The following is a 13,633-nucleotide window of genomic DNA, read 5'->3' as shown; positions in this document are numbered from 1 at the left end:
AGAATTGCTAGACCATCTGCAGTTCAAAGATAGATATACATGAGTCAGGAAAATATTCTGATTTTGACAGCCTATTCAAAAATTCACTTCTACATCCAGAGATAGTAGGACCTGCAGATGCTGGAAAATCTGAGACAACAAGGTGTAGAGCTGGATGAACACAGCAGGCCAAGCAAACCTGCTCCTATGATGCTGCTTGGCCTGCTGTGTTCATCCAGCTCTACACCTTGTTATCTCACTTCTACATACACATGACTTCTACAGCCCCTCATCAGAAATCCAGTCTTAGCTGAAGCACATCTTTGTTCAGTTAAACATCAAGGCTGACCTACTATCTCTGAGTGAGTTTTAACCCCACTGTGAAGCCTCTTCTAAGGATGCCTCTTCTGATGCTGCCTGGCCTGCTGTGTTCATCCAGCTCCACACCTTGTTGTTCTCAGACTCCAGCAGTGGCAGTTCCAACTATCTCCAAGACTGAAGCCTTTCCCTTTACAAAATTTTGCAGTAATACAAACGAATTTGTGCCATTTCTGTGCCAAACCATTCAGCTCCTTGGTCAAGGAGAGTGAACTAGATTGTTTGCAAAATCTTCCCACCCCCAGCCTCATACCATGACCAACCCTCCCTCTCATTCCCACCTCCGTGACCTGACAGAACTTGTCCATCTTCTCTCCCACCTATCTGCTCCTCCCATCTCACTGACCAATCCCCACCACTCCCTACTTGCACTCACCTATCGCCATCCCACCTACCCTCCCCTCCTTATTTATTTCTCAGCTCCCTTCTACCCTCCCCTGCCCCCCACCCATTTCTGAAGAAGGGTCCTGAGCCAAAACGTCAACTTTCCTGCTCCCTGATGCTGCCTGCCCTGCTGTGTTCCTCCAGCTCCACACTGTGTTATCATTGTTAGATTGAAAATTTTTAACTGTAACTGGTTGCTATAGTTTGGATTTCATAATAAACACCTAAAATTATGTGACAATTATTTACTCCTACAATTTCCTTACAAATATTTGACCTTGTCCGCGCACACTTGTCCAGAATAAAGTGCTGTTACATTAGTACATTTTTTTTGGACTAAATTACTTCCTTTGTGAACCTGCCTGTCCCTATTTCTTACCCTACCAACCATCCCTGTCCCCACCTTACTTTGAGTATGTGGCTGGGTGGGCTTTCATAAGAAAACAATTCTGTTTATACACCTACTAACCTATTATTTATAGTTTTCTTCTTCATCCTACAAATAGCCTTCATTTGTGACCAGAGCACAGTACTCGGGTACACATTGTTATGTACTTTTCCACCATCTTCAAGTCCCTGTCCAAGTTGCATACCATTCTGACTTGGGATTAATTTGCCTTTCATCACTAACACTGCATCAACATTCTGGAATTCCCTAATAGCAACCTTTAGGTGTACTGACAACATTTGGACTGCAGTGGTTTGTGAATACAGCTCATCTCCACCTTGAAGGAAATTAGGAGTGGGCAATAGGCCTCGGCTTTAATGCCCACATCCCATGAACAAATCTATTCAAAATAAAAAGTGGGACATTTACAGAGAACAGAACATTCATTGTACTAAATCTCAAACACTGCTGTTACATAAACACTAACTGTACAATTAAGATATATAAATGATATTGTAATGCCTTTGACATTGTCTGTGTTCATACTTTGCTGATATCTCAGGTAAAGTATGTCTTTTGCTTTTATTTTTCTTTCACGCAACTCCAGTATGAAGGGATGTAACTGATAGTTTTTTTTAAAGATGTGCAATAATGAAGTTCCAAATTAAATGCATTGGGAAAATATTGACAAGTATAATGATTGGGCCATTAGCCATTTACAAGTTTCTACTGGTGGATCCTGGAAATAAACTCACTGGAATAAAAGTAGCTTTGAGAAATTAGGAACAAAATCTGCCATCAAATTGCAATTAATATTTTATGACAATACTTTTTAGAGATGTTTCAATGGCAACTTTTGGTCTCTCACAATTCTGAACATTTTTATTGAAGAACATATGTCATTTAAGTTCAATCATGAACAGACATAGAATTGTGACTATATGACTACATGTCATTACGTTAGTAATATAGTGATGACAGTACCTTCCTTTCTGTGGAGGTTACAAATTATGTCCATGGTACAGTCAACAGTCTTCTCGAAATATCCCTCCTGCAGCATTGTAGGTAATTCGTTACCTGAGCCCACCAAACTGAAACAAAATTGGTGCTCCAAACTTAATTCCACATATATATAAACATATAGATTTTAAAATATATTTTATGTCAAGAGTTTCAGCAGAGGTTTATTGAAGTTTTTTTGAAAGTAGGAAGTATTTTTCTGTTTGTAGTTACCTTTACAAGCAAATAAGTACTGGTTTGGTCAAGTCTAGGTCCTCATGCAGTCGGCCAATGTTAATAATTTGCACAGGAGAGTCAATATTCTTAATTGGTATCATTCAGTATTAAAGAAAATAAAGCAGAATGTGTCTTTGCCAATAGTAATTCTTCTAGTCATAAATGGATACACAATTCAAGCTATCAAAAAAGTGGTGGTAGTAATGTGAATCAAAACAACCTACAGCAATGTTCTTTGGAAGGACTGCAAGTGAAATTGCACATCCTGTGTAGTCTAGGAACATGGTATTCCTATTGTAAAGTGCAGGTGTGAAAAGAGAAAAGCACAGCAGGCCAGTTGACATCCACGAGATGGGTGAATATCTTGCTTTGGCTGTAACTAAGTTCCTGTACCATTGGGCATCCTCATCTGGTAATTTACGTGTATTTCTTGGTCAGCTGTGCATTTTCTGAACCTCACATCTCAATATTTATAGCTTTCAAATTTAACCGTATACGTATGCTAGGCTTATTCCAAAATCTGCCTCAACATCATTTCTTAATTACATGTGCCAGTTTGAACTGCTTAAATAGTATTAATTATTTTAATATATAATTAGTATGAAGTATATACCTAGACCGCTTGTCAAACTACTATGTAAAATTCATAATGCTTGCTTAATAAAACATCTATGATTGTTTTCGCTTTTTTTTAGTACTTAATTTGGCTTTCAGTCGTCTTTTTTGTTTTTTAATGCTGTTCAGTTGAGCTGGGCTTCCTGTGTTTCGGATCTGTTTCTGTTGTTTGATGTCTGAGGGCGACTGTTGTGTGAAATCAGTTTGTTTTAATTCCGGTGTGCCAATCGCTCCAGTTTCTGCATCCCAAACAAATCCAGTCACTCGGATGAGGTATTTGTAGCTAGTGTATGACCATCCTGAGCAATGAACATCAGGTCTATTTGTTCTTACTATTGTGTAGTTGCAGTCAACACGAACCCTTTCACATCCAATTGGCCAAGCTGAAGGCCTCATCGGTCTGTTGTGAATAACAGATTTGTATACTAGTTCAGGAGGAAATTGCAAATTAAATGTTCAAATCCTTGAGAATTAATGTTTTAAAATTTCATTTAAATGGCATTTAAAGCTCTCAAAAGTCTAAAACCAGACCTTTAAATTTGAGAATTACTTAAAACTTACAAAAACTTATCTGTTCAGAGAGTACTGATTTATCATTATCTTGATCAAGGTATTAAGCAAGATGACTAGTTTCAAACTTAATGTAGTTCAATAATGACAATTTTCAAAGGGAGATTTAGGGTACTTTTTTAGTAGAATGTTGATTTTTTGGAAAACATCAAAGGCAGATAACAATATCATTGCAAAATTGAGCTATCGAACTATTTGGTGATCCGATCCCATAGTCCGTTAGTGCAAACATTTGCAATGACAAGAGAAGGGAAAATACATGAACTTGTACTTAAACCACAACGTGCAGAAATGAAGATAAGCATGGATTTATGGAGCACAGGAGGGCATTGAACCCAGAACCCACTGGCCCTTTTGCAGTTCAATAATACCTGATATGTAAAACACCCATCCACTTCTATGAAGGTCAGGTTTCCTATTCTAAATGGGGAAGGAAAATCAGATTTCTTCCGGCCCACTATTTTAATCTGGTGCTCTGGAAAACCATTAAAAACACATCACATTTGAAAGTCTGTGAAGAAAATGAAAATCTTGTGGAGGAGTTGGAGCATTCTGTAAGGAAAATGTAGCATTTTTGAAATTGCAGATGTGCTAATATCAGCTTTCAATTGGATTCGTTTGTTTTGGGATATGGTGGTGAGTGTATGGTGCATTCCTATTGTAAATTGCAGGTGAGAAAAGAGAAAGTGCACAGAAGGTCAATTGACATCCATGAGATGAGTGAATATCTTGAGTTGGTTGTTAGCTAAGTTCTGTACCATTGAGCATCCTCATACGGTAATTTATCTATACCTTTTGGTCAGCTGTGCATTTTCTGAACCTCGCATCTCCAATATTTATAGCTTTTCAAATTTAACTGTATAAGTATGTTAGGCTTATTCCACAATCTGCCTCAACATTATTTCCTAATTACATGTGCCAGCTTTGAACTATTTAAATAGCATTAATCACATTAATATATAATTAAAGTATATACATAGACCAATTGTCAAATCACTTTGTGAAATTCATCATGCTTAATGTAATAAAATGTCCCAAGGAGCTTCAAGCCTACATTATACAACAGAATTTTACAACTACGTGAGAAATTTTCAGGTTTGGTGAAAAGGTAAGTATAATGGAGCATGTTAAAGGAATAAAGTGAGGTAGAGAGATGGAAGGGTGTGTATAGTCCAAAGATATTCCAGAATTGACATCCTAGACAAATGAAAATGGCCACTGATAATGGAATAAAATTGGGAATGAAAAAGAGGCTGGTATGCAATTGTCCCAGAGGGCTGTAGTGCTTGAGGAGATTAGAGTTGAGAGAGTGTGTCAGTGGAATTGGTGAGGACAAGGAGAGATTTGAAAAGAAGGATGAGAATTTTTAAATCGATACGTTGCCTGACTGCAACTGCAAGGTAATATAGGCCAGCAATCAGGGTAGATAAGTGAACAGGGCTTGGTGCATGTTAAGAAATAACAGCATTCTTTTTTGGATGACTAAGTTTATGGATCATGGAATTGTGAATACATAGGCCAGAATTTTCCTCTGTTTCTGAAGTAGAAAAAATGTCATTTAGCGCGCTTGCCTTTATTGCTCAGACCTTTGAGCATAGGGTTGGGATGTTATGTTGAGGTTGTACTTGATGTCAGTGAGGCCTCTTCTGGAGTGCTGTGTCCTGTTCTGTTCTCCCTGTTATATGAAGGATACTATTAAGCTGGAGAGGGTTCAAAAGAGATTTACCAGGATGTTGCTGGGAATGGAGAGTTTGAGTTATAAGGAGGGACTGGATAGGATGAGACTTTTTTCACTGGAGCGTAGGATGTTGAGAGGTGAACTTATGTATGTTAATAAAATAATGAGGAGTATAGATAAAGTGAAAGTAAGGTGTCTTCCCTAGGGTGAGTGATTTCAAGCCTAGGGAACATATTTTTAAGGTGAAGGAAGAAAGATTTTAAAAAGACATGAGAGGCAACTTTTTTATATAGTGGTTTGTGAACTTCCAGAGGAAGTGGTGGATGCAGGTATAGTTACAATGTTTAAAAGACATTTAGATAAGTACATGAATAAGAAATGTTTGGAGAGATATTGGCAAGCCCAGGCAGGGAGACCAGTTCAGTTTGGGATTATGGTCAGCATGGATTGGTTGGACTAAAGGATCTGTTTCCGTGCTGTATGATTCTATGACTTTATGACTATGACCCTATACCATGGACTTGCTTCCGTTTCATTGATGGACAGATGCTTTCCTTCAGAATCACAATAAATATCTGTTCTATCAGTGAAGCCTGAGACTTTTGTGACAGCTGTCCCATAATGAATGTTTGACTGGGCTTCAAAAACTTTACTTAGAAGATATTCTCCAAGAACTATTGAAACTTATGCGCCTATAACAACAGATTATGTCTTTGATATAGTTTTTGTTTACAAAGCTAAGGCACTTAAATGGGGCATTTTGGGTCTATGTCGATGATGATGAGTTTGAATTCAAGGTTTTCTTGGGTTGTTAGAGGTTTAATGGTTTCCAGCGATATTAAATAATTCCTATTGCTGTTGGTAAGAACTGTACATAGTTGATAATGAGTGGGTGGCTATGGAGGATATTTGAGCGCATACAGGTGGTCTGGGTAATGAGAGACACCAAGGTGCAGAGCTGGATGAACACAGCAGGCCAAGTAGCATCACAGGAGCAGAAAGGGTGTGGTAATGGTTTGGTGGGGGGGGAACAGAGTTAAATGGTGACCTTTAGAGGACCTTTAAATGATATTAGGAGTTGGGCTCAGGTCAATATTTACCCATAGTAGAAATCTGAATAGATTAGTTTTGATTTGTTCATGGGCACTGACTGATTAGGGTCTAAGTGATGATTTACTCACGTTTCACATTCCTGGAAGAGATCTTTGCCCAATTGTAAACAGTGGCAAAGTTTGCAACCCAGAGATGGTGGCTCCTGCCATTGATTTCCTACCAGGCTTGGTGAGCACTGGGCTAGAGAGAAAACAAGGGTGCATTTAAATTCAAAATCAAGCCAAATTGTAACATTGTATCAGCTTTGTATTTTATTCAGGATCACAGTACATTGTGTAACTGAATTGCAAATCATTCTCTAATGGCGTTGCATTCAGGATAAGTTTTGTTGCACTTGTACCTCTCCAAACGGTACACTTGGGATCTGGAAATGACTTGGTCCCAAAATTCTCTGGATAATAGAATGATGTTCGAGTGCCCAACCATAAGTATATGAATCAGAAAGCACAGATATCAATATTTAACTGAAGCACAAAAGTATACAATGTTTTATCAAAGCAGTAATAATATTTAATTTATATAAATATCTTACATCATCCCTAGTTACTTGGGGGTGTTCAAAACATTCCAGACATCTAATGTTTGGAAACAGTAGATTTCCAGACTGGACAGGAGACAGTGTAATTTACTGTGTTATGACTACATATTAAGATGCTACTGGAGCCAATGCAATCAAGGAAAGTTAAAAGTATTAACTGGCAAATCTAAGATAGCCATTATTAATATCTTAGCATAAGTGCATCAATATTTGAAGAAAGACTAATATAATTGTGTCAAACAATATTCTCCCTGGCTCAGATAGTGGTCTTTTATTCCCTATTGAGACATCCATGACCTTCATCAATCTCAATAATTTGGGACAAAATCAATGGTCACATGGAAAAATGCAGTTTTAGGAGAGCCAGCATGGATTTCTTAAAGGCAGGTTATGTTTGACTAACTTACTAGAGTTTTTGATGAGGTAACATGATGAGGGTTGATCAGGACAATGGTGATGATGCTATGTGCATGGACTTCTAAAGGTGTTTTGACACAGTGCCGCACAACAGACTTATGAGCAAAGTTAAATCTCATGGAATTAAAAGGACAGTATGAGTAATGGTTAATGGGTGTTTCTTTAGGCTGGAACAAAGTTTGTAGTGGAGTTTCCCAGGGGTCAGTGTTGGGACCCTTTCTTTTCCTGCTAAACTCCACATTGTCGTTTCTGACAGTCACACTCTCCAATCTTTCTTAGTTAGATGTCTTTCTCCTTGCAACCCTGTAGACATTTTCAGTAAAGACAATATTTAAAATGCAACGATTCTGGAGTAATTTTACAACATTATAAATCCTACATGGAAAGAATGGACACCGGAATAAAATAAGTTTCAAAAGCTAAAACCAAATTCCCTTTCCCTTCATGTGGAAACTTTGGATAATAGCCTCAAAGATCCTGCTGAGAGCCAAGAGGCAATTTCTTTTTTAAAAGTATTGAAACTTGCTTCATACTGTACACCATTTCTTCGTTAAACATGGTTGTGAATCAAGAGTTAGGAAAATAGTTCTCTGACAGGACCACAATCAGATCTGGAATTATTATTTTCTACTTTTTAAAATTCTGGTATTGTCACTTCAGTCACAAATAAGTGGCTAAGTGTATTTCCAAATCTCTTTAAAATTCTTTAACAGCAGATGCAAACCGTTTCCTTCCCTAACTTGTCCACGCTTGTCCTCACCTCCTCATTTATGAACTTAGCTTCTTTCACAGATGTTAAAGAATTGATATAATAGTAGTGTCAAAACCTAGCATTAGAGCAGTGATGCAGACGTGCACACCTCTTGTTACATTAAGATGGTTTCTACTTCCAGCATTCAGTGAAACACTCAGAATGCTAATGTTTATTTGGACAGAATACTTTTCAGGAAGCTGTACAATGCATTGGCCCACCCACACTCTACTGTGTTAAATTACAGAAATTCAAGAAAAAAAGACATAGACTTCAGAGAAAGGACAGCAACTGGACTTGCTTAGCACATGGGAAGTGAAATCTAAAAGGATTGCATTATTTCCAGCTCTGAAGTCCAGGAAGAAGGCAGCAGTGAGGGGAATATCTTATTGGGGGTATATTCAGTTGAAGATTTAAATTACACCAGGAATGGAGAGCCATAGACTGGAAGTGTAAATAAATGAATGCCAAATTAAACCCTCTTGAGAAGAATGTATGTATTTTGTGATAGACATTTGACAGAATCGCAGAAGAGTTACAGCGCAGAAGGAGACCATTCGGCCCATCGTGTCTGTACCTTCAAACGACTCGATGTCATTTTGCTCCCTCCCCCCACCCTCACACCTTTGCATATTGGTTGGTTAAGTAAAACATGTAAATGCCCTCTTGACTGGTTCAGACTCACCTGGTCAGGCTGAGGGAGAGGCAACATCAGATGTGTGTGCAGCGAGACGGTAACACAGGGCATAGAATGGCTTTTGCCCAACTCCTCAAATTTTCACATTCTTTTAAATTGCAGAGTTCTTTTAAAAGGTTGAATTCTAAAAAGGTGGCACTATGTGCTGTATAAATGGAACCCTATTGATACTTTGTTGTTGAAAGGAAAATTTACCAATGTTTTCCAATCTTCGTCCGCTCCTCCAAAGATTCGTCTTTTTTTAAAAAAAAGCTAGCAGCAAACCTTAGCAGAATTCAAACACCTGCAAACCTTTCTCACAACTAGTTCCCGAGATCTAATACATTGCAGATGTTAGGGTTTTGGTTAAATAAAAGTTCATGTTTCAATTAACTTCTTAAAAAAAAATCAAGCTACTGTATTTAGCGATTAAAGTCGCCTTTTCAACAATTCACTCTTGGGGCATTAAGTTGATGCTAAATTTCCAACTTACTCAAATCCGCTCCCAGCAGCAGCCCGAGAGCGGTTCGCGTCAACACACAAAGTATCAGATAATGGAACATCCAAATCCCGGGCATCTTGAACGAAAACCGATCCAAACTTTTCTGCTCGGGGAAAGACTGAGGCTGGGAAAAGGGTTTCAAGATCGGTGATTTGTTGTAATGAGGCTGATTCTCTGCTGAATGCAAAGAGCTTTTAAATATTTTAACAAGACTCTCAGGTTAGGGCAGCTACATCATCGGAATGTATGGTAAACCACAACAGAAGGCGTCTGTAGTTAAACTGACAAATTAGGGGTGACAGGATTGAGAACGGACTTCCCACACTATTTTACCATTTTTTGTTAAATTTCAAAGTCACGCAACAATGGAATTTATTTGCTGTTCATGAAGGGACGATAGTTTGCTTTGATCATACTATGGAATTCTTCATTGTATTTAATAAGGTGTATAAATCTCTTCTTTCCGGGGAGAGATTTGTACCATTGCCCAAGCCAAAGGAGACCACAGTGAAACTACAAAGTGTTAACAATATCTTAATTACACAAAAGCCAATAGATTTGATATTTGTAACTATATGTAGACTAGCAGGTAGAAAGAAAGTCAGTTGTGTAGAGGTAAGGAAACATCTGTTGAATTTCATGCAGTTTTTTTTCTGTTGGGAACATTTATATGATATTGACTCAGTTATTTGGATACCTGCAAAATTGCCTATTATTTAAAACATGTAACATTTTGGATGTGTGTAACTTGTCTACATAAGTGTGGAAATACATTCCCCTCTCGACATTCAACATGGTGTTAATATTTCGAAAATGCTGGGATTGAAGTAGCCTACATGTCAATCTGGTTCAAAATTATTGTGTTAGTCTTTTATTATATAAGAATCAAACTTCTGACAAATCCAAAAACACAAATGTGTAATATATTGTCCATAGCAGCCAGAAAATTCTTGACAGACCTTGCTAACTTGCTATCCAAAATTAAATATGCTTGAGGTAACATTGAGCAAATATCCCACTGAGAACCCTGACAGGCCCTGGAAAATGCCGGTGTTCCATCATTGACACTGTAGTAATGATGTTTTCAGATCAATGTTGTGACAACAATCCAAACATAACAATAGGATACTTACTCAAATATTAGGTACGTCTACAATATTAATATTACCAGGGTCCAATGCTTAAACAAAGAAGACTACAATAGGATGAGGAGGAGTTGGCTAAAGTAGACTGTAAGCAAAGACTGTATGGTTGGATGGTTGAGGAACAGTGTAGGACTTTACAAGCAATTTTTCAAAGTGCTCAGCAAAAATATTTACCAGTGAAAAGGAAGGACTGTATGAAAAGGGGTAATCAGCCATGGATATCTAAGGAAATAAGGGAGGCTATCAAATTGAAAGATAAGGCATACAAATTGGCAAAGACCAGTGGGAAACTAGAAGACTGGGAAAACTTCACAAAGGTCAACAGAAAGCCACAAAAAAAGGGTATAAAGAAAACTAAGATTACAAGACTAAACTAGTTCAGAATGTAAAGATAGATAGCAAAAGTTTCTATAAATATATAAAAAGACAAAGAGTGGCTAATGAAAACATTGTTCGATTAGAGGATGAGAAGGGGGATTTAATAATGGGAAATGAGGAAATAGCTGAGGCATTGAACAGGTATTTTGTGTCGGTCTTCACAATGGAGAACACAAATAACATGCTAGTAATTGATGACAAGGAGACTAAGGTAGGTGAGGACTAGACATGATCATTATCACAAAAGAGGTAGTGTTGGGTAAGCTAATGGAGCTAAAAGTAGACAAATCTCCTGGCCCTGATGGAACACATCCAGGGTACTAAAAGAGATGGCGGGAGTATTGCAAATGCACTCGTGGTAATTTTCCAAAATTCGCTGGACTCTGGGGCAGTTCCAGCAGATTGGAAAATAGCCAATGTGACACCATTGTCCAAAAAGGGAATAGACAAAAGATGGAGCATTATAGGCCGGTTAGCTTAACTTCTGTAGTGGGGAAAATGCTTGAATCGATCATCAAGGAAGAAATAGCAAGACATCTAGATAGAAATTGTCCCTTTGGGCAGATGCAGCATGGGTTCATGAAAGGCAGGTCACGCTTGACTAATTTTCTGGAATTCTATGAAGACATTATGAGCGCGGTGGACAACAGGGACCCAGTAGATGTGGAGTACCTGGATTTCCAAAAGGCATTCGATGAGGTGCTGCACAAAAGGCTGCTGCATAAGATTAAAGGTGCATAGTATTACAGGCAATGTAGTAGCATGGATAGAAGAATAGTTAATGAACAGGAAGCAAAGAGTGGGGATAAATGAGTACTTTTCTGATTGGCAATCAGTGACCACTGTTGTGCCTCAAGGATCCGTGTTGGGACCACAATTGTTTACAATTTACATGGAGGATTTGGAGTTAGGGACTATGTGTAGCGTGTACAGTTTATGGATGACACTAAGATGAGTGGTGGAGCAAAGTGTGCAGAGGACTCTGAAAGTTTGCAGAGGGATGTAGATAGTTTAAGTGAGTGGGTGAAGGTCTGGCAGATGGAACTCAATGTTGATAAATGTGAAGTCATCCATTTTGGTAGGAATAACAGTATAAAGGACTACTATTTGAATGGTAAAAGATTGCAGCATGCTACTGTGCAGAGGGACCTGGGTGTCCTTGTGCATGATTCACAGAAGGTTGGTTTGCAGGTACAACAGATAGTTAAGAAGGCAAATGGAATTTTGTCCTTCATTGCTAGAAGGATTGAGTTTAAAATCGGGGAGGTTATGTTGCGACTGTACAGGGTGCTACTGAGGCCACACCTGGAGTACTGCGTGCTGTTTTGGTCTCCTTACTTGAGAAAAGATGTATTGGCACTGGAGGGAGTGCAGAGGAGATTCACTAGGTTGATTCCAGAGATGGGAGGGTTGGCTTATGAGGAGAGGCTGAATAGACTGGGATTATATTCATTGGAATTTAGAAGAATGAATGGGGATCTTATAGAAACATATAAAATTATGAAGGAAATAGATAAGATAGAAGCAGGGAGGTTGTTTCCACTGTGGGTGAAACTAGAACAAGAGGGCTTAGCCTCAAAATTAGGGGGACCAGATTTAGAATTGAATTGAGAAGGAAATTCTTTACCTAAAGGGTTCTGAATTGATGGAATTCCCTGCCAAGTTGAAACCATCTTCTGCAACCTATCTTAAGCTCAAGCCATTCATGTCAAACCATGGAACCTGGGTTTGGGGAAATGTGGATGGGAGGTTGGCAGAGATGGTTGATGTAGTTTGGGTATGAAATTGAGCTGTTGAAGTATGGGGACAAGGTTGGGCCGGCAAGTAAAGGGAGAAAGAAGCAGAGTGGTTGATCAGAAGATTAAGAGCAAATAACAGAAAGAATTTGTGAAAGAGAAGCAGAAAGATAAATATGTCAAGGAACTATTTTGTTTTGAACAATCAAGAACACCACAGGATACCAAGTAATTACATATAAAAACACAATAATTGCATTCAAGAAATTCTTTAAACATTTTTGCCAGCTTGATTTTCCAAATAAAAGTAATTTAGCCCTGCAGCAAAGTGCAGTAAAATTTAAAGAACTCATAATGTGAAGTTCTAACACTAACTTTAAGGAGCAACATTTTTTGGGGGAAAGGACATGACTGTTTGGATAGGACAAGGTAGCAATATCCAAAAATATCAGCATATGTAGAGTATTGTACCAAAATGACAATTAATATATAATTCTGCAAACTCCCATGAATAACTGTCCAAACGACTAAAAAATCATTTTACAAATCTATGCATATATTCACAAATTACACTGTTATTTAACAAATTATTGAATAACAAGCATTCTCATGAATACATTCACAAACCACAATTTGTTATAAATAAGTCCAAATTCATTTGAATAAAAGCACAGGAAGTCCATTTTGCACTTAATGTACTTTCACAATGGCAGTGGAGGAGAAGTTGAATGGTATTTGGCCAACGTTTAAGGACTTTTTGTATAAGGGAAGCTTATACCAGGAACTCAGCACTGCAGAAAATCTAGTGGAGTAGCTAAGTGCAGAAGTGAAACTTGAATGGAAATTAGAAAAACAAAACCAAGGTTGGCAAATTTTAATGAGGTAAAATCAAGGAAAATGTAATAATGCTTCATAAGTATGACAACTTGTGTGTGAAGGAGGAAGATGTTGACACTATTTAATGAATATTTAATGAAAATTTGTGTTTGTTTTTTGCAAAGCATCGGATCAATATAGATATTTTGGTTAAGGAGAAGTGTAAAATATTGAATGTAGAAAGTCATGGGAGGAAATATTAATCAAGGGTTCATCATTCTTGAAATTGGATAAATCAATAGGCTCACATGTAATGTATTCCAGTCTGCTAAG

The 13,633-nt window shown here is 37.9% G+C and overlaps 1 protein-coding gene across 1 annotated transcript in view; it reads right to left on the bottom strand.

Annotated features, from left to right (window-relative positions):
- Nucleotides 1-271: 271 nt before the first annotated feature.
- The window catches only part of LOC125485165, a 58,746-nt gene continuing 45,384 nt past the window's right edge, over nucleotides 272-13,633 (bottom strand). The window contains exons 4-6 of the mRNA XM_048606709.1: nucleotides 9,217-9,402; nucleotides 6,410-6,521; nucleotides 272-3,380 (exon numbers count right to left, since the gene is read on the bottom strand). Of these exons, the coding sequence (XP_048462666.1) occupies nucleotides 3,035-3,380; nucleotides 6,410-6,521; nucleotides 9,217-9,402 (644 nt within the window). The 3' untranslated portion in view covers nucleotides 272-3,034. The remainder of the gene's footprint in view (nucleotides 3,381-6,409; nucleotides 6,522-9,216; nucleotides 9,403-13,633) is intronic.

The sequence above is a fragment of the Rhincodon typus genome, chromosome 16, assembly GCF_021869965.1.
Source record: "Rhincodon typus isolate 14 chromosome 16, sRhiTyp1.1, whole genome shotgun sequence".
In the NCBI taxonomy this organism is placed as follows: Eukaryota; Metazoa; Chordata; class Chondrichthyes; order Orectolobiformes; family Rhincodontidae; genus Rhincodon; species Rhincodon typus.
Note: the sequence above shows the minus strand (reverse complement) of the source record. Positions and strands in the feature narration are given on the sequence as shown.